At 47.2% G+C, this 27,043-nt stretch overlaps 11 protein-coding genes across 11 annotated transcripts; 3 read left to right on the top strand and 8 right to left on the bottom strand.

The window, feature by feature from the left end:
• Positions 1–154: 154 nt before the first annotated feature.
• Positions 155–983, top strand: N7509_001837 (putative GPI anchored glycoprotein; the record flags this gene model as incomplete). The annotated part of the gene is made up of 2 exons (XM_056626474.1): positions 155–274; positions 405–983. The coding sequence occupies 2 exons, from the start codon at positions 155–157 to the stop codon at positions 981–983; spliced, it is 699 nt and encodes a 232-aa protein (XP_056492269.1).
• A 4,687-nt stretch (positions 984–5,670) lies between these two features.
• Positions 5,671–7,073, bottom strand: N7509_001836 (uncharacterized protein; the record flags this gene model as incomplete). The annotated part of the gene is made up of 2 exons (XM_056626473.1): positions 5,671–6,655; positions 6,721–7,073. 2 exons carry the CDS (start codon positions 7,071–7,073, stop codon positions 5,671–5,673), a joined length of 1,338 nt encoding a protein of 445 aa, XP_056492268.1.
• A 1,115-nt stretch (positions 7,074–8,188) lies between these two features.
• N7509_001835 (uncharacterized protein) lies at positions 8,189–9,914 on the bottom strand (the record flags this gene model as incomplete). Its single annotated transcript, XM_056626472.1, has 7 exons — positions 8,189–8,297; positions 8,361–8,447; positions 8,539–9,196; positions 9,263–9,390; positions 9,490–9,623; positions 9,697–9,818; positions 9,875–9,914. The coding sequence occupies 7 exons, from the start codon at positions 9,912–9,914 to the stop codon at positions 8,189–8,191; spliced, it is 1,278 nt and encodes a 425-aa protein (XP_056492267.1).
• Positions 9,915–10,880: 966 nt separating this feature from the next.
• N7509_001834 (HpcH/HpaI aldolase family protein) lies at positions 10,881–11,896 on the top strand (the record flags this gene model as incomplete). Its single annotated transcript, XM_056626471.1, has 3 exons — positions 10,881–11,048; positions 11,136–11,517; positions 11,592–11,896. The coding sequence occupies 3 exons, from the start codon at positions 10,881–10,883 to the stop codon at positions 11,894–11,896; spliced, it is 855 nt and encodes a 284-aa protein (XP_056492266.1).
• Positions 11,897–12,201: 305 nt separating this feature from the next.
• N7509_001833 (glutathione S-transferase family protein) lies at positions 12,202–12,984 on the bottom strand (the record flags this gene model as incomplete). Its single annotated transcript, XM_056626470.1, has 3 exons — positions 12,202–12,647; positions 12,713–12,871; positions 12,951–12,984. The coding sequence occupies 3 exons, from the start codon at positions 12,982–12,984 to the stop codon at positions 12,202–12,204; spliced, it is 639 nt and encodes a 212-aa protein (XP_056492265.1).
• A 614-nt stretch (positions 12,985–13,598) lies between these two features.
• On the bottom strand, positions 13,599–14,962 carry N7509_001832 (TauD/TfdA dioxygenase family protein; the record flags this gene model as incomplete). Its single annotated transcript, XM_056626469.1, has 5 exons — positions 13,599–13,632; positions 13,702–13,766; positions 13,835–14,460; positions 14,548–14,750; positions 14,811–14,962. 5 exons carry the CDS (start codon positions 14,960–14,962, stop codon positions 13,599–13,601), a joined length of 1,080 nt encoding a protein of 359 aa, XP_056492264.1.
• A 1,428-nt stretch (positions 14,963–16,390) lies between these two features.
• On the top strand, positions 16,391–18,131 carry N7509_001831 (PLP-dependent transferase; the record flags this gene model as incomplete). The annotated part of the gene is made up of 2 exons (XM_056626468.1): positions 16,391–16,564; positions 16,635–18,131. 2 exons carry the CDS (start codon positions 16,391–16,393, stop codon positions 18,129–18,131), a joined length of 1,671 nt encoding a protein of 556 aa, XP_056492263.1.
• A 1,117-nt stretch (positions 18,132–19,248) lies between these two features.
• N7509_001830 (cytochrome P450) lies at positions 19,249–20,809 on the bottom strand (the record flags this gene model as incomplete). The annotated part of the gene is made up of 4 exons (XM_056626467.1): positions 19,249–19,432; positions 19,506–19,675; positions 19,736–20,012; positions 20,079–20,809. 4 exons carry the CDS (start codon positions 20,807–20,809, stop codon positions 19,249–19,251), a joined length of 1,362 nt encoding a protein of 453 aa, XP_056492262.1.
• Positions 20,810–20,820: 11 nt separating this feature from the next.
• N7509_001829 (uncharacterized protein) lies at positions 20,821–21,247 on the bottom strand (the record flags this gene model as incomplete). The annotated part of the gene is made up of 2 exons (XM_056626466.1): positions 20,821–20,955; positions 21,128–21,247. The coding sequence occupies 2 exons, from the start codon at positions 21,245–21,247 to the stop codon at positions 20,821–20,823; spliced, it is 255 nt and encodes an 84-aa protein (XP_056492261.1).
• Positions 21,248–21,788: 541 nt separating this feature from the next.
• On the bottom strand, positions 21,789–23,621 carry N7509_001828 (class I SAM-dependent methyltransferase; the record flags this gene model as incomplete). Its single annotated transcript, XM_056626465.1, has 1 exon — positions 21,789–23,621. The coding sequence occupies one exon, from the start codon at positions 23,619–23,621 to the stop codon at positions 21,789–21,791; it is 1,833 nt and encodes a 610-aa protein (XP_056492260.1).
• A 1,309-nt stretch (positions 23,622–24,930) lies between these two features.
• Positions 24,931–26,611, bottom strand: N7509_001827 (COP9 signalosome complex subunit 1; the record flags this gene model as incomplete). The annotated part of the gene is made up of 4 exons (XM_056626464.1): positions 24,931–25,953; positions 26,010–26,290; positions 26,346–26,390; positions 26,488–26,611. 4 exons carry the CDS (start codon positions 26,609–26,611, stop codon positions 24,931–24,933), a joined length of 1,473 nt encoding a protein of 490 aa, XP_056492259.1.
• Positions 26,612–27,043: the final 432 nt, after the last annotated feature.

Raw genomic sequence — 27,043 nt, 5'->3', positions numbered from 1 at the left:
GCTGCACACTCTTCACTACGCTTGCCAGGCGCTTCGCTGCCTTTACTTTCTTTAACCCAGTCTTTCTTTAATACCGTCGCTATTATCTAGTCGACTTTACTCCAAGTACTGTGTACCCGTCACTCGTTCATTCATTCATTCACATTCTCTCAATATGCGCTTCCAAACTGTTGCTATCTTGGCCGGTGCCTCTGCCGTGTCTGCGGGTAAAACCGCCAACCTTCTCCTGCCTGGTTTCCAGGACCGTGACCTCGAGTGCGGTATTCAGGGCTCGGTATGTACATATTCCTCTGTGATGTGGCGAGAAGCGCGAGGCGATTCGGACTCGTTGTGGTCTATCGCGAAGTCTTGTCGCATCGCGAAATATCTATACCCGAAAACATCCGCTAACAACAAACAAACAGAGCGGCGATGCCACCACTTACTTGGTGACTTGCCCTACCAGCGTTTCCGCCTGCGGTATTCCCGGTGCTGGCATGACTGCCATCGCTGCCCCTACCTCTATGCAGCTGATCAACCCTGATGGCAAGGGCAACACTGCCTCCGTCTCCTGCAACGTTGCCGGCACTACCTCGGCCTCTTGCGTGGCTCAGGACGGTACTGTCACCGTCTCCCACACTCTGGGCCCCAAGGACCTTAACTGGATGCCTGTCACCATCACCACCCCGACTCCCACGTCGACCCCCACTCCTACTTCCACCGTCACCCCGACCCCGACCTCGACTTCCACTTCGACTGTCACCCCGACCTCGACCTCCTGCCCTGTGTCGAGCCCCGTCAAGTCGTCCACTCGTGTGCCCTCTTCCACCCGTCTGGCGACCTCGTCGATCCCCCTCAAGCCCACCGGCGGTGTCGTCACCGGCAGCCCCGCTCCCACTGGCTCTTCCACCGCCACCCCTCTCCCCAACGCTGCCGCCCCTCTGGCCGGCAACGTCTGGTCTCTCGGTGGAGCCGCTCTGGCCCTGGCCTTCGCTCTGGTCTAAGCTCAAAATAAAGCGAACAGCCTCCTCCCCTTCTTTCCTAGTGTCTCTTGGGTGCAGTGGTCGCGTTTTTCAGCATGTGCCCTAATCTGCGATGCTGGCGCGATATTGGTTTTACAAAGTTGCTTTGACTTTAGGGTTCTGGGTAACTAATTTCTAATGGATGGATTCATTGTGTCCTGGCATATATGTATTCATCTTATATTATTTAATGATTGATACCTTTCTCCACGACAGCATGATCCAGCGTGATTCCTGTATTTTCACCTCTCGTGTATACCTATACCGAATTTACATATTTGCATATTACAACTTTTGGAGTTCTATCCATCTATTCTTCCACGTATTAGTAGTGGCCTACCTTTTGCTTTCGGATACTCAAACACTGGCAACCTTGGAAGTATCCGTCCAGGCTAAGCCTGCCAATGAGTCTATTATACATCCTCCCTTGGCCAGCCATAACCTTGACCTAGAATATCATAGATATCCACCAAACACTAGCATACTCGGTATACGTAGCGCAAAATAAGCAACTCTGACGCGTCATCGCGTAACTATTCAAATAAAAGCAATCCTGAGATAGATACAAGGAGCTAACCCGGAAAGTCACTGGAAATTCAACAATAATCCCTCCAAAAACTTAAGTTCTCATCAAATGCAAGGTCAATCAATCCCAATACAATCGACGCAAGGACCCACCCCAATTCTGTCACTTTGCCATGCGTATGGCGTCGTGAGTACATGGCATACTCGGCGAGATACATCACAACCGGCCCGAGCGATTGTTATTTGGAAGCACATTCATCCGTCCTTGCATTGTCGATCATCCGCCACCGCGTGTGGGGTGGATAAGTTGATCTACGTCAATGTTTCAAGGTTTGTTGGCGGGTTTTCTTTAACTTGGTACGTCTGTCGTATAGAGATTTGCAGCTTGGAATATAATTATGAGTTTGGTGGATATTACTATGCAGATTGTGGTCTTTATATGCTACTATATACATCGGATTTTGTCTGCCGGGTGGGGTTTTCCTATCTGGGCTGCCGCCGCTTTGATGAGGGCAATCAGGCTCAGGCTCAGTGAGTAAATGTCAGCACGCGCTTATGCTCAGTGATCTGATCAGCGCAGTTATGTGATAGCTCAGTGACTAATCATTATTGCTCAGTGTTCGTATGGCGGTAGATCAGTGATCATCGATGGGTGCTCAGTGATGGCTCAGTGATCACTCAGCTACTGCTTACTTACTAGGACTTTTTATCTAATCAGCGAGCGGTAATTCTTTTCTACAGCCTAAGTCAGACTATACCTAAAAAGGATATGCCCACAGGGCCATCTATTCTGTGATACCTAGCGCACAATGGTACTTTGGAGGCCCTTCTATTCTAGAGGTCTTCATCTGATCAAAACTGGCCTGAACGACAAAAGTATGGTGGACCTGTCCTGTTTAATATTATGCAGTTTAAAAAGACCTTTGCACTCTTATCTGTTCTTTGACCCAAAATATTAAACGAGGCTTTGTCCCCTCTATAGCCCTATTAAAAGTAGCATATATCTTATTATTTGTATTATAATCAACTACTCCTCTGAGTCTGCCTTATCCTCTTTGGGCTTATGAACAATATCCAGTTATGGGTCGAACGCTTGGGCGAGTATAGGACCGTTCCCGCAGTACGCTACATGTTGAGTCAACAAAATTCACTAGAAGACTTAAACGTGTAAAAGCCCAAGGAGAGTACATCTTGGTTTTGATATCATGCATCTGCTAACTTTGCTCTGGTCATGGCGTAGAGTCTAGGGATGTCTCGCTTGGCGATAGCGTTAAGCACTGGAAGAAAGAATAATGCACTACCACACATATTGTATTTACATTATCTTTATAAAGCAGTGACGTGCTTGCAATCGAGTCTACACAGGAAAAGCACCACATTTAATGTGCATTCATCATAATACATTCATCATAATAGAGATTTATTTTTGTTGCTGTTCTCTGCAACACAATTGTAGTGAGAAAAATGCGATAATATTCAATATAAAGAATAACCAAAAGTAAAACAAATCAATCGCACCCACCACTTCACTTACTCATGAATATAGCTCCACTGTTGATATAGCAGTTATCCCAGTCGCGAAGGATAGTTAGAATACCCTCTCAAACTTTTTCAAACACCTGATCAAAGTACGTCAGTAAAATGTTTAATCTTATGGCCAATCTCCCAACACCCACTACACCTAGGTGGTGCCCTCCGTGCTAGCCTAATTGGTTAACTAGGAAATTCAACCTCCGTATGCGAATCCACCCCATTGCCTTCCACTGGCTGGTCTAGCTGCTCAACTAGCTATATAGCTTCTTGAATAGTTAAACCCTCTTCGTAGGGTATCTGCCTAGTTGACCGATTACGCTTTTTAGCTATCCTCTCATTGGCTATACGCAGATTTGCATTATCCTCTGCGAGTAGTGCAGTATTATGTAACGCTATTATATGGCCCTTGATCATCTGATCTAGAAGGATCTTTAATGGTGTAGGAGGGCCATTGGATCGTTGCTTTAGTAATTACTTAAGCAAAGATGCTTGCTTATACAATTGTACGATTGTTCTTAGTGTCTTTGGTGTAAATTGGCTAGATCTGGTATTTAGTCGGCTGCTTAGTGGTGACAGAGTGTGTAGAGAGATATTTAGCTTTAAAAGGATCTTCTCAGGATCTAATAGTACGAGACCACTAGCTACAAAGCTGTTTTTAATAGTAGGATTAGTTGATTAGAATATATCTAGCCGTGTGTGCTAGTAATCTACTAGAAAATCTTATTTATCAATATTTCATCAAAGTTATAGATATCCTCCGATTATATACCATTTTCATCAATAACACTTTGTACGGTCGCAAACCACTACCGAATCGATTTTGGATCTTCGTTTAGGGCTCTTTGGGAATCGTATCTTCGAGGAAAGCAAGATCGAAGCTCATCACGGCGTTGAATAAAGGACAATAGCCAATTCTTACCAACAGTAGACAGAGGGTGGTTGCCGCGCACAGCCAGTAAGATATTAGCCAATTCTCCCACAGTAGCCAGTCTCGGGGCATACACCGCGTAAACCCATAGAGAGTATCCATTCAGTAAGCGAATCCTCTTCTAATTGGGTCACTTCATAGCGAGATAGGCGAGAATCAACGCGTGCAAGTACACCTTTTGCGCGGTCGGCTAAGGTTGTGCAAGGTATTTCATATAGCTTTGCTGCCGCGCAGATAGATTAAACGCGGCCATTTTGAATATCATCAAGGGCCAATAGGATCTTGCCTTCCTGATAAGCTAATTTCTGCGAAGATTCAGAGCGAATTGGTGGCATGGTGGGTGGTTGAAGGTAGTGTATTGGTATCAAGACGCGATTTTCAATGGGGTGTACGGGACGACCGGGTGTACGGCACAACCGGGTATTACGTTATGATTGGGCCTTCTGACTCCGCTTGGCGTACTCCTTGTCACCAGTCAAACCGGATAGACGCGTCCATTCGAGGACCAGCGTTCCAGTCACAGCAAGGCCATTGGTTGTCGCACAATCGTTGCCTTTCGAAGTGATGTTGAGATTGTTGTATGGAACACCTGATGGAGTATTGAAAGCAAAATTGCGGGCATCGGCGACATTTCTGGACTGCTTGAGCAATCCGTCAATGAGGCTCTGGTCGTTGACCAGGTCCTTTGCGTGTCCCTGCAGCAAGTCGTAAGCCGAAAGCATACCTGCAAGGTAACAATTGGTAGTTTCGAAAAGGAACATATCAGTTGGAAGCATCCATTACCGTTTGCATGGCAAAGAAGCGAATATTTAACGGGCACCGGGCTTTCAAACCTGATTTCAAGTATTGTTTGCCTTTCCCACGGAAAAGATTTAGCTGTTGTAAAGAGCATTAGCTTTGTCATCAAGTCAGAATCTGGTAGAACAGGTAGTGGCGTTCGTAAGCATCAGACTTACCGTCTCTAAGGCACCGCATCTGTGAATCATCATTGGCTCGAGATGACTTTTACAGCCATAACATGCGCTGCAACTAGGCCTGCGGGAGCCGAATTGCTCTGGAATATTTTAAGTGAAGATTGTGTCCTTGTGAAAGGGCGGACCGCTGAAGCTCATTTTCCGATCTGCCTGCTTTCAATTCTAGAGAGCATGTATCTTCGATGCATAAAGACGACCAACGATTGACGCAAGGTCCAGTAAGACCAGCCAAGGGCTCAGAAGAAACAGAGAGAAAAATAGCCCTTGAAGGCTTGTCAACATACTTTTGTGCTTTTTGTGCGTGCAAGCATGATCTTATCGAAGAGTTCGGCCGTTATCTTTGTATTTGATGGGCAGACCTAGTAGTCTCGTTGAAGGAACCATAGGCAATGAGCAGATCTTGATCTCGGAAATATCGAGTAAGAATACTTCTCCCAGTTTATGAGTGAGGCTAACTGTTTCTGGCACTGATGGATAAAAGATTTTCAAGCAAGTTTTCCTAGTTATTTATCTGGCTTGAAGTACGTTAAACTGAATTCAACCCTTCTGCTCCCGCATGGTACTTATCTGCACGAGATTTGTATAGCATCAGACATTAGGCCTGCTATATCTTCGAGGTATGCATAATTCCCTAATTCAGTAACTTCTATCTATTAGCATACCGTACAGAATGGAAATTACCAAGCTATAATTATTTATGGATGTTGCTTTAATTCCGAACACCAAAAGTGCATAGAAGAAGAGCATTGTAAGCCAGCTTGAGACCTCCTCCAAGAGAAATTGCCAGACCTATTCCATTATATCCTCCCTTTTCATCCTGTCCTCCCAATATCCCAGTGACAAGAGGAGCAAAACTCCTCGATAGCGTCCTCACCACATTGACCCCACCCATGACAAGTGTGCGCTCCTCGGGCAATATCGCATGCGCCAAGAACGCCTGGCGCGGAGCTTGATCAAATTCGATAAAAATTGATCGAATCAAAAGACAAGTGACTGCACCGAATACGGTCGGTAGGAAAGGTAGCAAAAGAAGCGCAATCGAAGCTGGTACATGTCCAAGGACCATGGTGGCGATGAGCCCAACGTTGTTGGCGACGGGGATAGCGATGAGGTTTGAAACCGACGCCAGAAGATTGCTTGCGAAAAATATGGAGCCCAGAGATCCCAATTGCATGTCGTATTTCAGGGAAAAGAAGTAGGTCAACCAGCTATTGGACGCGAGTCCGGACCCGAAGCTGTCAAGGGAGATAATAAAGCAGAATTTTACCAGGAATTTCCTGGATTCCTTGCACAAAGTTGGGCAGAGGTGTGTTATCCAATTGTTGGAGTCGCGTGTGGGTTCAGGCTTTGGCAGAAGTGGTTGAGCCTCCGTGGCAATGGATGGGTCGCGCTCTGCATTTGTTGTACCACTTTCCGCTTTCAATTCACATGCTTTGCTCAGTACAACCGATAGAATGAACTTGACTACTCCCATCAGGGAATAAATGCAGAACATACACTGATACGCTTTCAGGGTAGATATTCCGCGATGCTCAAGCACTTGAATCATCCATCCAGTGCCCATCACTCCGGCGGCAGTACCCCAGGCGCCAAGCAGATAATACCAAGCGAGAACGGCATTGAAGTCGGCGGCTGTAACAAGTTGAGACATCATTGACTCTTCAATCGCTTTGAAAGGACCGATATCGCCCCCACTTTATTTTCATGTTAGTAAGTCTGGCTGCCCAGAGCGTTCAAATGTGTAAACGGGTATACGTACCTTGGGCTAATAACTCCAAAAATACTAGCTGCTACTAAGACCCAATAATTATCCGATATCGCAAAGATAACTCCACTGGAAGCCATGAGCAAAGATCCCAGTGCAATCATCCTCGCCCGTCCGATTCTGTCCGCAATTGCTGTTACCACCAAACTTAAAAAGACATCCCCAAGCAAGGTGAGAGTCATAAAAAGCCCGATCCTCTCTTCCGAAAACCCTAGCTCTGCAAGTTGAAGGGCTAAGATTAGCGACGAGATTCCAAATGCATAGAGGCGAACGAGACGCTGGAGGCACAGGAGCTTGACATCGATTGCTGTATTGACGAGCGCTCGAAATCCGATCGAAGGAGCCATTATTATCGTGTACGGTCGGTATGTTTTCTGTGTAGAGTCAAAGTTAGTCGTCATCATCATTCGGGTTAATATCGCCCATATTGAGAGGAAACTCACACAATACGTTAAGTGTGCTCTGTTGAAATTAGGTGAATCGACGTGAGAATTAGGTATCTGCACTTTTTTCCTTTGATTAGAAAAGTCTTTCCCTCTCCCCCTTGCCGCCAGGGCTGCCGCGCGGGATCCTGCGAGAGAACTGCGAAGTATCGGATAGAATCAAGGTTGCTGAACAAGAATACACTCGTCACTTCAAGTCGGGACAAGGCATTTCTTGGTTGCGATGGCAGAACTCGTTATTAGGGCATTGTTCGCGTTCATGACTAAGATCTCGGGTCGACGGCGCTTCGGGTGGTAAGGGCCGCAAACAAGGAATTCCAAATAATAGGGGTGACAGCCCGTGGAGCCACCAAAAGCACTAGTACAGTACATAGGATGTTGGAGCGCTAGTTCTCTGCTGATCTCAGTTCTCTTAATTCTGAAGAGATTCTAGACTGGTTGGCCTAATATCTGCAGGCTACATCATCCGATTATTGGTTCATTACCACTTTCAAGTCGGGGAGTGTTCTACATATGGGCTTCAGGATTCAGATTCTTTTGCTGGGATACTGTTCAGTGCTGTTGGAAACGAGATGTAGTAAATTGTGCCCAACCTTGAGCGCCCCTCAGGTGCGTCCCTGTTGCAGGCCCGGGGTCTGCATTTACGTTTTCTCTTTCTCCGGCACAAGAGTGTTTCCGGGCTTTATCGAAACTCACATACAACTCTCGTACGAGCTATTCTAGCCGTATCTTTGCGTGTGGGCCAGTTCAGCCGAGCGTATCGCTGGAGTATCAGACTTACTGTAGATTATGTACGAGCACGTTCTTATGTCCTTGAATAATCGATGTCGGCAACTTAATCGAAAACAGTATGGATACTGAAAATTTTTGCCTATCTATCCATATTCATTGGAATCTTACTTGGTTGCTGGTGAGGGAGGTGATAACAGAGAAAATATGTGTATGGATGAGAAACTGAGCTCAAAGGACCTAGATATAGCTGTGTGGACTGACTAAGCCTGTGCAACAGGACAAACGCTCTACAAATGCTCTCGGGATCTGGCATGCATGTCCCCAGCCTCAGTAGTTGCAATAATCACGGCGTGTACACTCCTAGCAACGTGCTCCAAATTGCTTGAGTTGAGACCCCTACCCATAAAAATAAGTCTTCTGGCTACCATCAAATGTAAATTAAGGAAACAGCGGACTTACGCAATAGATAATCTTCCGTTGTCTTGGAGATACACGTGATAATCCTCTCGAAGGATACGGATTTGCTCCCCAGTGAAACCGATATGCCTGAAACAGAACAATAGTTTGTAAGCGAATGCACACCATGTTGACCTTGAGATCGTAAGATAACAATAAAAGCAAATAAAATATAACTCACGAGAACATCCCATTCTGCAACGTGATATGACTCCATATCCCCGGAGTCTTCAGATCCACCAGTCTTTGTTGAAGCTGTTGCCTCCTGTATTTCAGCTGCTCAGCCATCTCCCGCAGTTCGCTCTGCCATAAGCTTCGCAATTCTGCGTCGGACAAAATCGTTTCGACGATCAACGATCCGAAATCCGGTTGAGCGCCGGTCTCCGCTCGTGCCAGAAACTTCATCTGCTTTTCGATGCGCTTGCCCACCGCTTCATCTGGAGCAACCACAAACAATGCACCCACCCGCTCACAGTATAGCCCAAAACATTTGCCATACGTTGTCGCGATGATCAAGGGAACTCCCATCTTATCGAATATTCGAACACTTTCAAGATCGATGTCGATATTTCCACTTGCGAATCCGGGGTAGGCTACATCAAACAGAACAAGGTGGCCTCGTTCGTGACATAGAGAGGCAATCTCATGCCATTGTTCGAGCGTGGGATCGCATCCTGTGGGGTTTTGGGCCGCGCTCTGCAAAACGAGAACTGATCCTTGGGGTATTGAACCGATAGCCGTTCGAAACGCAACATAGTCGAACATCTTGGATTGATTGTCCAGATAGGGGATCTGTGAAACTTTGATTCCAAGATATTCGAAAACATTAGGGTGATTACCTGGCCGGGAGAGATGAGATTAGTCTCATACAATACTTATGACCGATTCGACGGTTTCATACATACCCCAGGATTCTCGGGGGATGAAGACCCGCGCTTGACTTCCAGCTGTCCACGGGCCGTAGTGATCTTTCAAAAACTTCGCTGCCATATGACAAGCACCACTTGCGCCTAACGACTGCATGGAAATAATTCTGTCAATCGTTGAATAAAGTCAACATATGTTGAGGGACACTTGACTAAACAATGGATTCAAATGCTCCTATTGATTGATACAGATATAACGGACTTACCTATTCTCCTTTATCGAATGGCTATCCTCGCCAAAGAACAAGCGCGCACCAAAATTCCTGAACCTTTGGCTGCCAATATGTGTCCCGCGGTATTCGTGATGCCAGTTGGAGTTGCTAAATATCTTTGCTTTTGCCTATTTTGCATAGTCAGGAACATCTTTTTTTTGTTTTTACTTGGCACAGATAGAAGAACATCGTTAGTACTACCTGAGAGACAGAAGAAAGAACATGAGGGCCGCCATTATCGGACTTGAAAACACCAACCATGAGATTGGTTTTTTCTGGGGCGGTGTCACATCTAAACTGAGCACTTAAAGCATTCAAACTCTCTATCATGGACTTCTGTGAGAATCGATATCGCAACAATGCTCAGTAACAAACTAACCGAGCTGTATATCCGGTACATTTGCAAAAGGGTGCACCATCTTGAAGCGGGATATATGTGCAAGTAGACGAGATGACGTAGAAGAGGTTGTTTCTCAAAAGACAAAGATTCCTTTCCAGAAAGCTTTTTACCGAGGGTCCAAGAGGAAAGTATGTATTCAATTCGTCCAGAGAGACGGAAAAAAGGGAGAGAAAGAGAAAAAGAGACCAAAGCCATCAACGTGGTAAGAGGTCTGCTACGAAGTGACTGAGATCATCTCATATCTAATACCTGTCCCATAAGTACGCGGTAAATTTAATTTTTTTTTTTAAAAAAAATACCACCAGAACCATGCGTTGCTTCATGGAGATGCACGGCCTTTTTCAGCCCCGAAGGCTGTACCCTCTCCGGCTGCAGGCCCCACGCCCCCACTCATGCATTAGTGGTCAGATATAACAAAACAAGACAACAAGTTGGGCAGGCTATTTACATAACTTTGCTTTTATATACGCTGCAGTACAATCATCAAGGACTAATTTGGCTAGTGTCGAAATAGGGGGCCTAAAGTTTTTGTGGCTGGAGAGGTACCTAATTACAAAGACCCAAAGAACCACAGATCAGCGGGATCGGAGCCCGAGGGTGACGGCATTGTTCTTTTTGATTGAGATCAAGTGGATCCAACACGGCTCACATCGATCGATGGAGACCCCAGGCCAAGATGTATGTACATTTAGCCCGAGCTGAAAATTTCACTAGTGCAGGAGAGCTGTATTTATCACACTTGGCGTGGAAGTGTCCTTCCGTCTGTAATATTGATGAATCATCCCGTACGAAAAACCTTTGGTATTATTTCACCATCGGAGCCAGTTACGTATGTAGTAAGCACCTAAATAATTGGGTAAGCTAATGTGAAGGGAATATTGCACATCTCAACCTCGGGATTTTTGTAGTAAAGAATACCTTGTCCAAGGCAGCCTTTCCCATTCTACAGCATTTCTATCACTTTGAACCACGCTGCACAACCATCATGGCCGATAGAAAGCGCTATAATGCACTCAATCTCGCACAACCCACCAATTTCCGAGCAATGTTGTCCTCCGAGGGGTTGCTCTGGGGTACAGCCTGTCGGATACCCCATGAAGAGGCCGCGAGAATCGTTGCCACACTTCCACATCACTTTTGTTTCATCGATGCCGTAAGTTGCGCAGTGCGATTCATTTTTCTCTCAACCCATTTTTTGCTGTCGGTTGGTTAATCAGGAATATGACTTCCCCTGTTACAGGAGCATACTCCACTAAGTGCAACTCTCCTCGCAAGCATCGTGCGAATTATCAACCAATTCTCCAATGGCTCCATGGTGCCTGTCGTCCGGATTCCGGAAAAATCCACGGATCTCATAACCTACGCTCTCAATGCCGGAGCTGGTGCAATCATCATGCCACATGTGCAAAACGCCGGACAGGCTAAAAGATTGGTCCAGTTGACGAAGTTCCCTCCCGTTGGGATTCGAAGCTATCCGCCCTCGACATTGTTTGGCGATCAATTGCGAACGGAACCCGGAAAGACCGTGTTTGATGTGTGGGATAATCATACAGCTGTGTTTTGCCAAATCGAAGATGTGGAGGGCGTTGAGAATATTGAGGAAATTGCCAAAGTTCCCGGAGGTACGCTTTTTTTTCGCTTTTCCACTTTTCTAGTCTTCTTTGTGCAACTTGACTTACTCGCTATGAACTTTTAGTGGACGCCCTCATGGTCGGGGCTACCGATCTCAGGTTCTCCCTGGGCTTGCCGCGTGGCAGTCCTGATGGCGATGAGCCCGTGTTTTTGTCGGCGTTGAATAAAATCCAGCGCGCGGCGGACGCAAATGGACTGGCAGTGCTTGGTTTTGCAGCGACGCCAGATGTTCTAGAAAGAAGAATCAGACAGGGTTGGAAGGCCTTCGTCGGGATTGGAGATTCAGCATCGATCTTCAAAGCTGGGAGCCAGCAAGTGGAGGAGTACGAGAAATTGTCTAGGAGAATCCAGAACGAGACTAAGCTTTGATCTTGTGAAGCCACGTGAGTGCTTGATGTTTCAGGTTTCAGGCATCCGACACATTTTAATTAACTAGATCTTGAAGATACACTATTTCCTCCCTCAACCAACTGCATTTTCCTAAATTTCGGTTTTATCTGGTCTAAAGCCCTCAATATTTTGATATTGGTCTTTCTGTGTCTAAATTTTCTACGTTCGTCTCTGGGAAGGACAGATGGATGATGGCAAAAGAATAAAAAAATCATGTATGACGGCCTAGAGATTGGCTAAAGAGGGACATAACAATGACAAGTAGACCGGAAGCAGTATTATCTCTATAGTCTCGCCTTCCCTGCGTTATCAACCGAAACCTCACAAATTGGCGTTTTCTTTATGGTGTCTTTCCACACAGGTTGCTGAATAACACAGTTAAACCAGCGAGTGGTTGCAGGGTGTTCGAGACGCCATTTGGCATCGAAAACATTTTCGAAACCTCGACAAATAAGCGAGGCCATGAAAATATCCGCGAGTGTTAAACGCTCCGCCACCAGATACAAACGAGAGCCCAGGTGTTGTTCCAGCAGTTTAACTGCCCGCAATGTAGCAATTCTATTGTTTTTGATTTTCTCCTCGTCGTAAGGCGCTTTTCCCACGAGTGGTCGATACCAGTCTGCAATGGGAGGTGAAATCTCGCTATTGGCGTACGACATCCATTGAAGAATGAAAGTTTGTTCTTCGATGGATTCGCCAAGCCACTTCTCTTTGTTTAGTTGGGAAGCAACTGTATTCATGGGAAGATCAGAATGGAACTTGGCTCAAACAAATAAAGGAATTGGTTCGCCATACGATAAAAGGCAATGGCAATGGCTTCCTTGATAACCACACCATCACGAGTAATGAAAGTTGGGATTTTGGCGAGATGATTTAGCTTCAGATACTCTGAATTTTTTGTCCGTGGCTGGGTCACAGCCAGTTCGATATCGAGGTTGTTTGCTTTCGCAATGACTAACTGGACGTTTGTACGAACATTGCCCTGTCAATTTCAGTTAATTTTCATGCATGATGAGCTGTAGCTTGCAAATACATGCCTCAAAGCCAAAGAGCTTGCCGAATGACATAGTTCTGTTGTAGTGTGGATAATGTGGCCTTTGGCAAGGGATGTTCTGGGGGTCTGGTGCCGAGGAGGATTGAGAAGAGTTAGACATCAAACACTTCGAAAACCCCAACACTATCTTTCTTGATACAAAAAGGGCATCGTAATTACAATACCAAGATCGTCTAGAGACACAACGCTATTGTTGGAACCGAAAAAAAACATGGTACTAATACCACCCTTCGATCTAATTAAAGTGGGGACTCTCATGTAGAAATCATGCGAATGAATCTCACAGCTCGACCCCTGTCATATGCGGCAAGAATAGGCGAACTTAGCTTTCAACAAATTTTATTCGGGACATCATTGATGTTTATAACGTATACAAAAAATTGGAGCACGAAGCAGTACATCCACCATCCTACTGGTTCCCATACTCGCCTCCAATCTTCAATCGACCTAGCTGAGAGTAGATTCACAGTACGACTTAATTCAATTGGCATCGCTATTCTAACGCACTGCGGCCACGCTTTCAAGTTTGTTTGTTGGCTGCCGGCAAGCAAAGCCATCAACTTCTCTTGTTAACGAAAAAGCAGATGAGAATGTGGCCAGTCCAAGCATAGTTAGAAAATTCTATGTTTACTCAAAAGGCTTCTCGGCCTCGGGTGTGATTCTGCACAATGTATGTCAGACCTCTAATTTCACCTCAAACTTCGAAGTTAATTCTTTCGGATGGACTTACCTTGCAATGTGTCGTCGTCGGCCGTCTTCCCAATCCATCAAAGCAGAGTGATTCGTGAGCCGATTCTGTATGGAAAAAGCGAGATTAGCATATCCGTCTTTTTAAAGAGACAAGGGAATGATGATTTGCTTACATCCCAAACTACAACATCCCCCGCCTTCCAACGAACTCGACACTGCATATCCTGACTATAAGCCAGATGGTCGTAAAGATATTTTAGCAGATAGTCGCTTTCTTCTTTTTTCAATTCCACGATATATCTCGTGAATTGCGGGTTGACAAAAAGGCATTTCTCCCCCGTAACCGGATGCGTCCTCACAACAGGATGAATGGAGGTGATCGGCTCGCGTCGTACATATCCACCACTATTGAGCGCCTTTGCCGTTTGATCGTGCGCTGTGTGCAAGGCTGTGAGTCCATGAAGACGTTGTTGAAATGCAGGGCTCAAGCGACGATAGGCCGCTGCGGTGTTGACGAAGATGGTATCGCCGCCTTCTTCGGGAACTTCTAGCGCGTACAAGAAGGTAGTGCCCGGAGGTTGACGCTCATACGTATTATCGCAATGCCATGCCAGTGAGTGGGTATGGGATCTGAAGTGATCCTGGGATATCGTATTTCCGGCGCGACGATGGACAATGTGGATTTCTGGATGTCCCGCTGGGTAACCAGAGTGCGGATGGTGCATAAGTCGACCAAAGTATCCTGCAAAATCGACTGCTTCACTGATGGGAATTTTGGCAAAATCCTGGTCATGGAAGACTATATAGATCGAAGTTTACTCAGTCAGATGTATACAGCAAAGAGGGGGGACCAAGTTATATTCAAGCATGTTCAAGTTATGCATACCGAGAACTTTTTTCTGGGCAGCTAACAAAGCCAGTTGATCTTTTGCTTTGTCATTGAGCTGGCTTAGCTGTACCCCGGATATCTCTGCTCCAATTGACGCAGTCAGGTGAGTTAACTTGCTGTCCTGGGGCAATAGATCAGGGAAGGTTGGATCTGCGTCTTTTCCGTGTTCGACATGGTCGAAGGGCTCAAGAGGCGCGTGTCTTTAACTGGATGGTTAATTTGTCGTCCTCTATGCAGAGTACTCAAGTGAATTCACTTACTTATTTGGAGGTATTTCCCAGATGGGTAGATAATTTGGAAACTGAGCGGGAGGGAAGTCCTCTGTCCCATTGAGTTCAGACTCAGGAACTTCAGTCATCGGTTTACGATTGACAGGCGGTCCAAGGCTCAACGGAGCTCCGGTATTCGACATTTTGTTGCAACTTGCTGATGAGATATACTGTGGGGATTGAAAAGCAAGAAGGGGAAATAAAACCAGTTCAGAGTCAAAGCCAGGGGCCCTTTACAGAACAGCTTGTGTCGTGATTCAGAGGAATCGGTGAAGAGTTCGCCTCAGCCCCGATTACTATGATACACCTCTCCGTACTGGGCTTAAAATGTCCCGTATGTGCCGATCGTGTGTGGTGGCGTAACTGAGCCGAGCTGAAGAAAACCAATAGATCCACCTGTATTAATCTAAAAAATAATTTCCTGCAGATTACTTCTTAGTTAGGGCTAGTATAGTACATAACTCAGGACCTCGGGATAAAACATGTGGGGCTTCCGAGCTACACGGTCCACGGGTTCCAACAACAATATTTTCCTCTACACTTGTCCCCCGCTGATTACTATACCGCTTCCTAATTTACAGTGGGGGCCAAAAAGTAGCAAGCATGAATACATGTAAGAAAAACAAGTAACTAACCAGTTATGTATGTGGCTATATACCTGGTAGTTTTTAACGAACCTTCTTTATAAGCAACTACACTGGTTTGGCAAAGCGGTTCGCCATATATAGATTTTCTTGTTACTATGAATGAGTCCCAGATTTGGCCATCCTTGGTAACTTATCGGTCATATTTACATTGATACACTGCCTACTTCGTACTCTTTATAGGAAGGCGAAGACCAAAACGGTCAACAAAGGGGTCTAAGACTTTTGCTGTGCCACTGTATGTATGGTCAGTCAACCAATTCAAGTTCATACGAGAAACCCACCAAAAATATTATAGAGCTTCAATTGTCGGTGTGACTGCGGGATCCACAGTACCGAGCCGCTCGATCCCCGATATTCACTACGTACCTCCCTGAATAGGTAGGATTGTCTAAAATGATCGATCTCATCCCGAGATCCAGCTAGAGTGCCTCCACCCAGTGATGCCTCCACCCGAGATATACTTTGCCGAGATGATGATCACTTGGGCATTTTGGCCGAGGACACGAACAGTGGGGTCATTTACTTTTTGCCTTCAAGTACCCCAATCCATTAGGTTTATGGTACCTCCTCGCAATTACCTGGGCAGTACTGTATGTAGGTAGTATGGAGTATGTAAAAGTGAACAGGGCTATCAAAATATGCACGTTCCATACAAGACCCGCTGGTAATTCTCCAAGAAACACTCTTTGGTCAGATCCTCAACTATTTTTATTTACTGCTAACTGTCATTGTTATGAGATATACCTCCAATTCCGCCCTACCTAGTCGCAAGGTTCTTGTTGTATTCTTTTCAAGGTTGAAATTTCAACCTCCGATATAGCGCTTGCCCACTGATAAATCGAGTAAGATTTTTTGACTCTCTTCATTGCTGCAGATCTCCGGGTCGAACTGACCTCTTCCTTCAGGACCCTCGAAAACATCACCATGTCCCTTACTACTCCCCCTCTTGGATACCCCGTACCGAACGCCCGACATGCCGTCTCTGTACAGCTTCCCACTTGGTCCGACATGTGTGGGTTTGCCGCTGGTGACCCCCAAGTGAAATCGGTACAAAGAACTGGGTATCCACGGTCATTTTTACACAAGGATATTGAAGAGGTAATTACCACTAGCCTCGCAGAGCAAGAAAAGATTTTTTCACAAATATAACCGCGGATGTATTTTATAGGTGTCCAATGCGATTCTCAGACACTTCCACTCAAATGAATCGGTCCTTGTCTATCTCAGTGCAGCATCAGCATCAGCATGTAAGGCTGCAATGGAGAAGAATGGTGACAATGCCGCCACATCTCAAATTGTCATCCGTGTGATGGAGGCCAATATAGACAGCGTCGACCGCGGTGAGCTGTCAGGCTCGCTTGTTTATCTCTATGCGGTATTTTTCCCAAAGAGCCTCTTGCCCCAGGCACTGACATTCTGGAGATTGACGGGTCTCGGTATCTCGTCGAGACTGGCAGAGGCATGTCTGAAGTATCTCGGGAGTATCCGTGAAGCGTGGATGCCTGAAACAATGACAGCCCAGCTCGCACCGACAAGTTCCGGTGCATTTGGCCGTGATCGAGTGTGCACGAGAGTTGTGGAACTCCTCCAGCGAGCTTCCCTCAACCCGCCAGCAGTGGCAGGTCTCAAAACGGACGATGTCTTTCTCTACCAGACGGGAATGGCTGCTATATACCATGTGCATCAGCTACTTCTAGATTGGCGGGGAGGAGAAAGCGTGGTGTTTGGATTCCCTTATGAATTAACACTGAAGCTGCTAGAGGAGTATGGACCGCGCACTCGGTTCTACGGCTTCGGCACGGAAGAAGAGCTCGATGATTTAGAGGCTTATCTGGCCCTAGAGGCTAAGGAAAACAGAAAAGTTCAGGCTGTGTGGTGCGAATGCCCATCCAATCCGTTATTGAGAACACCCAACTTCGCCCGTCTGAGGCGGTTGGCAGATCAATATGGGTTTGTCATCGTGGTTGATGAGACAATCGGCAGCTTCGCCAATGTTGATATGTTTGGAGTGGCTGATATAATCGTCACGTCACTTACGAAAAGCTTCAATGGATTTGCAGATGTCATGGCTGGGAGTATCGTTCTCAACCCTTCAAAGCCACATTATCAAGATCTCCAAAAGCTCATGTCTCTGAACTATGCCTCCGAGGTCTACGATGGAGATATTGCCCAGCTCGAGTTGAACAGTCGAAGTTTCCTCGCGCGTGTTACTGAAATCAACACCTCCGCTTCGTCGCTCGTTGATCACCTTTACGCCCAGTCAAAAGCTCCCAACAGCACCATTACCGCGGTCTATTATCCTACGGTCTGCTGGAGTACGGAGAACTACCGCGCACAAATGCGGCACCCAACGCCTGAATTTACTCCTGGATATGGAGGGCTTTTTACCCTCGAATTTGACACTGTGGCAGCCTCAGAGGCGTTCTTTGATGCGTTGAATGTTCATAAAGGTCCATCGTTGGGGGCACAAGTGACTCTCGCTCAACCTTACGTCCAGACTGTCTTCCGCAACGAGAAACCCTGGGCGGCCAAGTACGGACTAAGGGAGACGATTGTTCGGATTTCTGTTGGGTTGGAGCCTCAGGACGAGCTGTTGAAAGCATTCCAAGTGGCGGTTCACGAAGCTGATAAAACCAAACTCTCCTCTCCTCGCTCGCACCTGTGAACTTGCACCGTCTTTATTCATGAATCCTCACTTTTCTTTTTGGAATTCACCTCTTGACAATCTATTTTTCTAATGGGTGTAGTTTTTCCCTTACAAATATTCTGAGAAAGGAAACCCGGTCAAGTATATAGAAACACTAGTTACAATTAGACCTGTGCATGGGAGTCCCATGGGAGTAAAAATCGAATCCTATCCCATTTGCCAAGATCCCATGGGACTAATTATCAATCCTATCCCATCCCATGGGACCTGCCAAGACTCCTTGAATAATTATTTTCAAATAAAATTAGTATTAATTAAAAGAGAATAAGTTAATTGAAAATTAATATAAATTTAAGTAAAATATACATTAGAGTGGTGGTGTAGGAACTTACTACGCAGATATTTATTTTGACAAAGGTTATATAAAATATCAAAAATTGCCTTCTTAGGTTAGATCAAAGATATACCCTAGCCATATATAGTTAGCGTATTTTCTATGGGAGTCCCATGGGACCCATGGGAATGGGACTCCCATGCACTTGTATAGTTACAATCTTAAGAAAATATCAATCCAAAACTTACATCTAAATGAAGCTTTCATCCTCGTAACACTGCGCTGGCGACGATGCAACGCACCGAGTCCATCCGCGATATACGGTCGCGAACGTTTCATGGTAGTCAATCACATATTTCTGTCGGTCAATCGAGCTTTCCGGGCCCCGTTGGTTTTGGTCTTGAAGATCCATTTGCAGCCAATCACACGATCTCCGGCTGGTAGGTCCTCTCGCAGAACCTTTTATGATGTTCTGTGCTCGAGAAGAGATGCATATTCTTTCTGAATGGCGGCCCACTATTCCAGTTGACGCCGTAATGCCCAGCCGAACTTAAACCCAACGCCAAAACAATGCAAAATGAAAAGGAAATAACGCTTAAGGGCGCCCGAAGATGAAATTCAGATCAAATAAGATCGTCAATCGTTAAGAAATAGATTGAAATATGACAACGACCCCCAGAGGAGAAAAAAGAAAAGGAAAAAGGAAACCTAACCACCCACGCTACCGCGCCAGAAAAGGCGAGCCCGAGGGATATGAAAAATGACAAGGCGAGATAACCACTCTTTCTGCTCGTTGAAGATTCACTCAGAAGAGAGACTCTCTTCAGCAAAGCGATCGTGCAAAGTCGCCATGAGAGGCGGCTTGGACCAGAAAAACCAAACCCCCTGATCGGTCCAGTTTCCCTGCTCGATTTCGGGGCACAGTTTGATATCGAAGTGCCACAGTAACTTGCAGAGAATGAGTCTGATTTGTGCATAAGCGAGGCTAATCAAAGTTGGAATGATGTCAGTAAGGTTCTTGTCAGTTCAGGAAAGGGAAAGAAGAGCGTATTACATACCTTTTGCCAATGCACGCGCGTGGTCCGTAGCTGAATGGCTGCAAAACATCTTTGCTATCCCCGTTGAAACGGGCGTCGCTTCCGAGCCAGCGGTCTGGGATGAATTCGTCGGGTAAGGCAAAATTCGAAGATGACCAGTACGATGCATAGTGGTGGAATGCGACCTTGGTCTGGGAAGGAAATTAGCATTATAAAATGACTCAAGTCAAGCATAGGTATATTATACTTACTCCTTCTGGCACATAATGGCCATCAACAAGCGCCCCGCCCTTTGGAACAAGGCGACATAGGCTCGTTACCAGAGGTGGGTACATACGTAGTCCCTCTTCAATGACGGCAGAGAGATACTTCAGTGTGGCGATGGTCCGGAATGTCATCTCTGTCTCATTCTCGAAGGAAGAGCGAATCTCGTTGACGAGCCTGGCCAGAGTCTGTGGATTCATGCATAGATAATAGATGCAACCGGTCACGCATGTAGCCGAGGTCTCGCTGCCTGCGATGATGAGACTGGATAAGTATCAAGCAAATTAGTACGTTTCTTTCAGTTGTTAACAAGGTATTCCGCTTGCTTACATGAATGCATTCGAGTGAATTTCCGCTCGACTCATGATTTTCTCCCCATCACAGTACTGGCCCTTCTTCTCGCTCAGGCCATTCTTTAGAATAGCAGAAATGAAATCGGGTCTCGAGATGTTAGCTTCCAACCGACGATCCACTTTCTCGGCAGTCAGATTGAAGTGATCTTCCGCCTGCTTTGTGTACTTCGACGGAGTCAATGCATCCAGAATTGTCTTGAGGGAGGGGAACTGCGCCGCAATTCCGACGACAGAAAGAGCCTTGATTGAGTTGGCGAGTAGATCGATCCACGGATGCAGCCGAGTATCCTTCAGACAATCAAATGACTCGCCAAACATCAGGTCTCCCGTGATATCAAAGGTCGTGTAGTTTATCCAGTCCCGGAGATCGACGGGGCGTTGCTGCGATGAGGTTTCGCCCTCTACATCGACCTTTTCCCGCAACATGCAGATAAGGGTATCAACATAGCCCTGAATAAGACATTCCTGGTCTCGAAGCGCTCTTTCCGTAAATGCAGGCGCAAGAAGGCGTCTTTGCCGAGCGTGCACACTATGGTCGGGTGTGCTCACGATATGGTGTGCGCCATTCGGCGGCGTGAAGTAATGGGACGGGTCCTTTTCAAAACAGCCGCCTGGTCTTTGGCCGTAGATATCATGAATAGACCGCGCAGTACCAAAGGCGAGCTCGTCAGGACTAATCCGGACGACGGGGCCATACTTCTGAAACATCTGGTGGACGTCTAGATGGTGCTTGCCCCGGATGACGGAGATCTGCAGGGGAGGCGGGTGATGGCCCAGAGCTTTGGGCCCGGGAAGTCACTGAGTGGGGACCAGTAGAGCTCGTAGAGAATGGAGAAAGCAACTGTGAGGCCAATCTAGAAGCGTGTGCGATGACTGGGTCAGTATGCGATGATACGGTAAAACCAGAGTGTTGGGATGCAGGGGGGGCCACTCGGAAGGTGTAAGAGGCTTAATTGGGGTTGGGCAAGATGGATGTAGGGTCCTGCAGCTGCAATGGAATGGGGGTGTACGAGGAGCACAACTTACCAGGACTCCTGCAGACACGCTCCAGATGGGGAAAGTTGACGTTTCCCAGGATAAAAACATCATGAAGTATGATTGCAGAGTCGAGAGGAGGCCACTCGTGATGCTGGACTGCTCGTCCATGGAGTATTTACTCCCTGGTGGTCATTCGTCTGGGACGTGGATGAGGCCTCAGACCCTGTTTCTTGGTTGCGAGACTGGAAGGTAATTGGATATGAGACTGTGGTAGCCGAAGTAACACGGAGATATGTCAGTTGGAATGAAAATGTTCGGAAAGTAGCAGTGGTAGTAGGAGTGACAGAGAAGTGGTGAGAAGAGGGAGAGTGGTAGAAGAGGAAAACAAAGGAAGGAGGAGGAGCGACTGCCTGGTGAGAGACAACTTCCCACCTCTTCCCACCTCTCCCCTCATTTCTTCTATCTTACTATCTCGTGATATTACTAGTTCTTCCCTCATCCTCCTCCTCCTCCTCTTCTTCTTTGAATCTGATTCTACTGTCTCATCTCCACCCATTACATCCCATCTCATTCCTCGCCATCCCCTCAACATCCAATGAATACTCCGAGGTTCAGCCCAATTACCGACTCACCTAGTCCTCTTAGGGAAACCATGGCTTCCGACCATACACAATATGCAAATTGCAATATGTATGCACCTGGGGATTCCTCAAATCTCTCCGTACCCCACAAGGAACACCTGGGTTTGATGATTTGACCAACCAAGCACCCGTGTAAATAGGGCCAAAGAATACGACTCAACCGCCATGAGCAATGAGCAAAGATTATACCGACCGATCTGTTTCTGGATAGGATCATCGTGCCAGGCACTAGAGGGAACCTTATCCGAGCACCGGGTGAAACAAAAGGTCAGTCGATAGCAAGAAAGCAAACAGACACAGAACGGAAAAGGGTAAAAGGTAAAAAGAAAAGAAAGCAAAAAGAAAGAAAAGAAGAAAGCGTAGGCCATCCGGACGAATCGGATCACCCACACTGGTCGTACCTTGTACACCTCATCCCGTACATCTTCAAAACCCGCTTCGATCAGCCGCTGCCGGTGTCCCTCGGCGATATTCATGGGCCGGTGAAACGCCTCGCTGGCCGCATGTAGCTGACCGAGGTATTCGCGCAACGTCGGCGCAAGATGCAGCTCCTCGTCATCGTCCGACTTGAGCGTCACTTCGAATTCCTGTAATTCGACCCAACCCCCAGGACGCAGATGCTCGTGAGCCTGGCGAAGCAACCGAGGCCAGTCGGCGATTGCGCCGCCCAAATCGCGGACGTGGATGAAGTCGAAGGGCCGGCTAGTGCTGAATAGCCAGGGTGATTCGGCGTCGTCGACGATGAATCGTAGATTGGGCGGGACCCAGGATGGTTGGATGGGGCTGAGGTCTGTGCCGACTACTTCGGTTCCTGGGTAGCTGTCTGCGAAGTCGATGGCCCAGATTCCGGTTCCGGTGCCGATGTCTAGGACTCGTTGTATGTTTTTGCTCATCGGGGCGCGGAAGAGGGCGCCGTTTAATACGAGGTTGCGGACGTGGTGAAGGAGGTCTTGTCTGTCTTGTTCGGGTTCGTCGTTGGGGAGGACGTAATGGCCTTCGCGGTAGGAGTGATATCTTCGGCCATTCTCATAGCAGTAGTCTTTCACGTCTGATAGGAGTGAGGCTGTATGGCTGGAGGTATCGGAATGATAATCTTCATCGAAGACTGAGCTATTCTCCCCGTTCGTTGATGCTGCCGAAGATGTATACTCGGGGTCATCTGTATCAACTTCATTTGGCACCAGGTCTGACTGTAGCCCAGGCACTGGTTGATAGGAGGGGATCTGGTGGAATTCTGAGTGAAGTGTTGTGCTAGCTGGTGTTGATTCTATTGTTGAAATGGGCTCTGCTGGTGATCCCATCCATGCATTATCCTCTGCCGAATATACCGTAGTCGACGAATCCGAAGCAACTTGGTGCAATAATAGCGGCGTAGAGTTGGTAGTCGCTTTCCTTTCTCCAACACTATCATTCTCGTATACCATTTCTTCTGGAATTGGGTCCAATTGGGAGAAATTGGCATTCTGTTCAGGGTGAATGTGAATGTTCCCAGATATCGGCATAGGTTCAACGCTGACACTCAACTGGGGTAAAAGAACAAGTTCAGGTACCACACTCGGAGACTCAGCTAAACCAGACCAGCAACGCGAACCCCCCAAAGAACCTTGCAATAACAAGGACTCTCCATCATCGACAACGGCACCACCTTCAAGTTCACCTTCCGACACCTGCAAAGGCTGAAGTAGCAAGGGCGATGGCGAAGAACAAACTTCTTTCGGACGTGGTTCAACGCCTATACAACGATCACAACGTGACTCCGGCTCCGTCTTCGGCCCCGATGACAGCGACAACGACAGCGAGTCGCCATCGAGTGAGGTAGATGTAGCAACATGTAAGAAATCCTCAACAGCCATGTCGTCCGTGCCCATCTTGGAGTCGAAATGAGCAGTGTCAGGATGCATGGCGGAAATATTCACGAGCACAGGAACTTGTCATTTCTGCAAGACAGGATGGAAAGAGGGGGGTGAACGAATGCGAGGGCCGGTTGTCCTGTGCCTCTTTACCCCCAGGTCTCACAGTAACGTTCAAGTTTCTCTTGTGTAGTGCAGAGCGGCCTAACGCAATTGGTGTAGCAATTCGATTCGGCAATTGGGAGGAGGGGAGCTGTCAGTTCCAACTCCGTTTTATTGAATTGGGCCTTTCAGAGGTAGTTGTATTCGGCTGTTAGCTGTCTTTTTTCTCTTTTTTTTTCTTGTTGAAAAAAAAAGCTTATCGATACTGTGTTTTATGAATCCACTTGGTAAGATTATGATGACCGAAAGGTATTGTGCCGACAAAACGAAGTTCAAACAAAGGTAAATTTCTAATTCAAATCCGGATGGAGTGAAGATGATTCTCAGGCCCTGTATTTCTAGCTTTTCCTCGTAAATGCCTGGGTATTAAGATAATTCAAAACACGCGGCGCAACAGAAGAGAAAAGAAAATATTGGAACGAATCAAGACCCCACCCGGACCGGATAAAGAAAGTGAACACTAGAGGGCTATGGTATGGAGACAGTTCATAGAAGAATCCCCCCCAAGCCAAAAACGTTCTTTGTCACGCGTGGGGCTTTCTTGGGCGTCCATTCAATGGGGTTGGGTTTAGGGTGTTACAGGGATGAAAAAAAATGCCCCGAATTGAACTTATGACCGACGAAAATCACGCCGAGGACTGCGGTTTTCATTGTCCGTGTGATCGTAGATTCCGGCAATTTGATTCATAGCAGAGCTAGCTAGCTAGCTAGCCAGCCAGCCATAGCTCTAATTCGATTCTCGCTCCGTCGTGTTCCGTATGCCGTGGAATGAATCACGCTTTCTTTGTTCTGGGTCGAGCGAGGGTTGTTATTTGCCCATTGTGGAATTTCAGGGGTGCTGAGATGCGTAACCTAATCATCTGAGACTAGACTCATTGAAGTAACTGGACGGTTCTTTGATAGGGTTGGCGTCGGCGTTGGGTGACAAGACAGTGTTCAAGTTGTGGGGGTCGACCGTTGCGTTCGGGGCGTGCAGATCATATCGGATCGGATTGTGTTGTTTACCTAGGTAGGTTTAGGTTTGGTTTGTAGAGCTACCATACCACGCAGCGTGTATTACTGTCTGTGAGCAAAAATATCTAGGTTAAATTTTATTCTTCTACTACAATGTTCGGAATCCGTTCATTTCGGGTATTATTCATGCCTCATTTCACTCATTCACGTATAGTTCTCACTCGAAGAGACCTGGCTTAGCTATCTAACCAACGAGTCCATCACCTCGACGGTAACCGCCCGGTCCTCTTCTTGCGCTTGAGTGTGACTGCCGTGGGCCTTGTTCGGCGTCACCGGCTTGAATTTCCAGTCCAGCATGCAGGACAGCAGCACGGACGATTCGCAGGTGCGCTTCCTTGTTGAAACTGCTCAAGCTGTCCAGAGTTTTTGTCTGGACCTCGGTTCGCAGATCTGTCTGGTTGGAAACTAGAAGACCTTTCTCGAGATCAATCCGGGTATCCAGTACACCTTCCTTGATCAGACGGATGAGTTCTTGTACGAAGGGTGAGCTCAATTCGGTGGGTCGGGCCTCGCCTCCAACCACGTCCGGAGCGAAGATAGCTGCCATCGAGTCGAGCGTCACGCGACTAAATGGAACCAGATACTGCTGGATAGCCTTAGTGCGGATCTGGGTGTAAAGCGCTGGGACGTGGCGCTGGAGGTTGATATCGAGGAGATAGTCGGTGCGGTAATTCTCCAGAATATCGAGACAAGGGCGGAACTTTGAATTGCAGAAGAACGCAACGGCTCGACGAATATGAGGCTCTAGTTCGAGGAAGTTTCGAAATGATGGATTATCCAACACCTGTTTCTGAAGTTCTTGACGGTCCATGGAGGCTAGGGCGCATAGACCTCCGTAAACGGCAATGTCATTTGGCGTAATAATCTCGCTGAATGAATCGCTCAGAGAGGAGTCCACAGCGAGGAAGCTCGTGGCTGCATCGCGGAAGGACTTTGCATGCATCTGCGATAAGCCCAGGGCAGCCAGTATCTTAGGTTGGTTTTTCAGGAGATCTTCTGGTTTCGATTGAGAGTTGCGGAGTCGGTGGACATTGGATTGCACCCCCATCCAGTCTCCGCGTTCGGCGGATACGTTAATCATCTTGAATAGCATGGAGGCGATGTGGTTTGGTGTTGTGCAATAGTCCCTCATCCGTGAGTATGCCTTCGATGCGGCGACAAGGTCTCCCGTTTCATAGTAGTGGTTGCCCAAGTCCTCGTTTCCCATCTAGTGAATATGGTCAGTCATGCCGATACTCGTAGCCCAAGGCAGGATTTCCATACCCGGATGCTTTCCTTAATCAAATTATTCTTATAACCCCGCAGCTCATGTTCCAAGCGTTCGCTCTGGGCTCTGACCGAGCGCTGGATATCCGAGACCCAAACAGAGTCGAGGGTGGCATCTTGCTCAGCCGGGGTTACCTCCGCCAGAGCACGAACTGCTTTTTCATATCGTCCAACATCCTTCCCAGATTTGGCCTCTGCGACAGCGGACTTGAGAGCATCGACGGCAAGGACAGTAGAGGTGTTTCCGATAAGGTAGAGGCGGTTAAATCGAGTCCGACCTATCCCACAGCATTAGAAATGACCTAGTGAGCCCGTAATTCTCCAATAACATACCTGTGTAGTTGGCAATGTATGAATCGAGGTCCAACTTGGGGGGATCTGCCAGGAATTAGCTCTCGGTCCAGCTGCAATGAATTTGGGGTAGGTGCCAGCGGGGGAGCGGTGGGGGAGTAGCCCCGCGTGAGGATCAACGCACCATCCACTTTTACAGGCTTTGTAGAAAGAGACTCTCCGAGCGGGCCAGTGCCTGAGCCCAAATTTGGAGGCGCAGCTGAGGAGCCCATCTGGGCCGGAGCAAAGGCATCTGGCATGGTATCCATCCTACACAGCCAGGCTTCCTGGTGGGGGCTCAATGGGTCAAGAAAGCCGGGGGTGCTGTCAAACGCGAAAACTGGTCGGATCGAGTTATGGAGCAGTTAGAAGAGGGTCACAAATAATAGGTGAAAGAGTTGTGACAGGAGGTGAGCTTGCGTGAAATCAAATGGATTGTTGTCGTGCATCTGGGAGGCTGTAGCAAGGCAGAATCCCACCGCTCACCACACCGCTTGTAGAATCAATATTGCTGCCTTAGTGCCTGCATGCCTTACTGCCTGAGGTGTCCGGGGTAACCTCCGAGGTGCGACTGGGCCGAGGATGATGTGAGTAATCACTTAATTCAAATCATCCATCTGAGCCGGGGAATCTCCAGCATGGATACCAACTTCTTTCAGACCCAGAATTAATTGATTCTATAATCTCGGCTTCAGCATAGC

The sequence above is a fragment of the Penicillium cosmopolitanum genome (genome assembly GCF_028827165.1).
Source record: "Penicillium cosmopolitanum strain IBT 29677 chromosome Unknown utg000004l:1.0-4361866.0:1.0-4365735.0, whole genome shotgun sequence".
NCBI classification, from domain to species: Eukaryota; Fungi; Ascomycota; class Eurotiomycetes; order Eurotiales; family Aspergillaceae; genus Penicillium; species Penicillium cosmopolitanum.
Note: the sequence above shows the minus strand (reverse complement) of the source record. Positions and strands in the feature narration are given on the sequence as shown.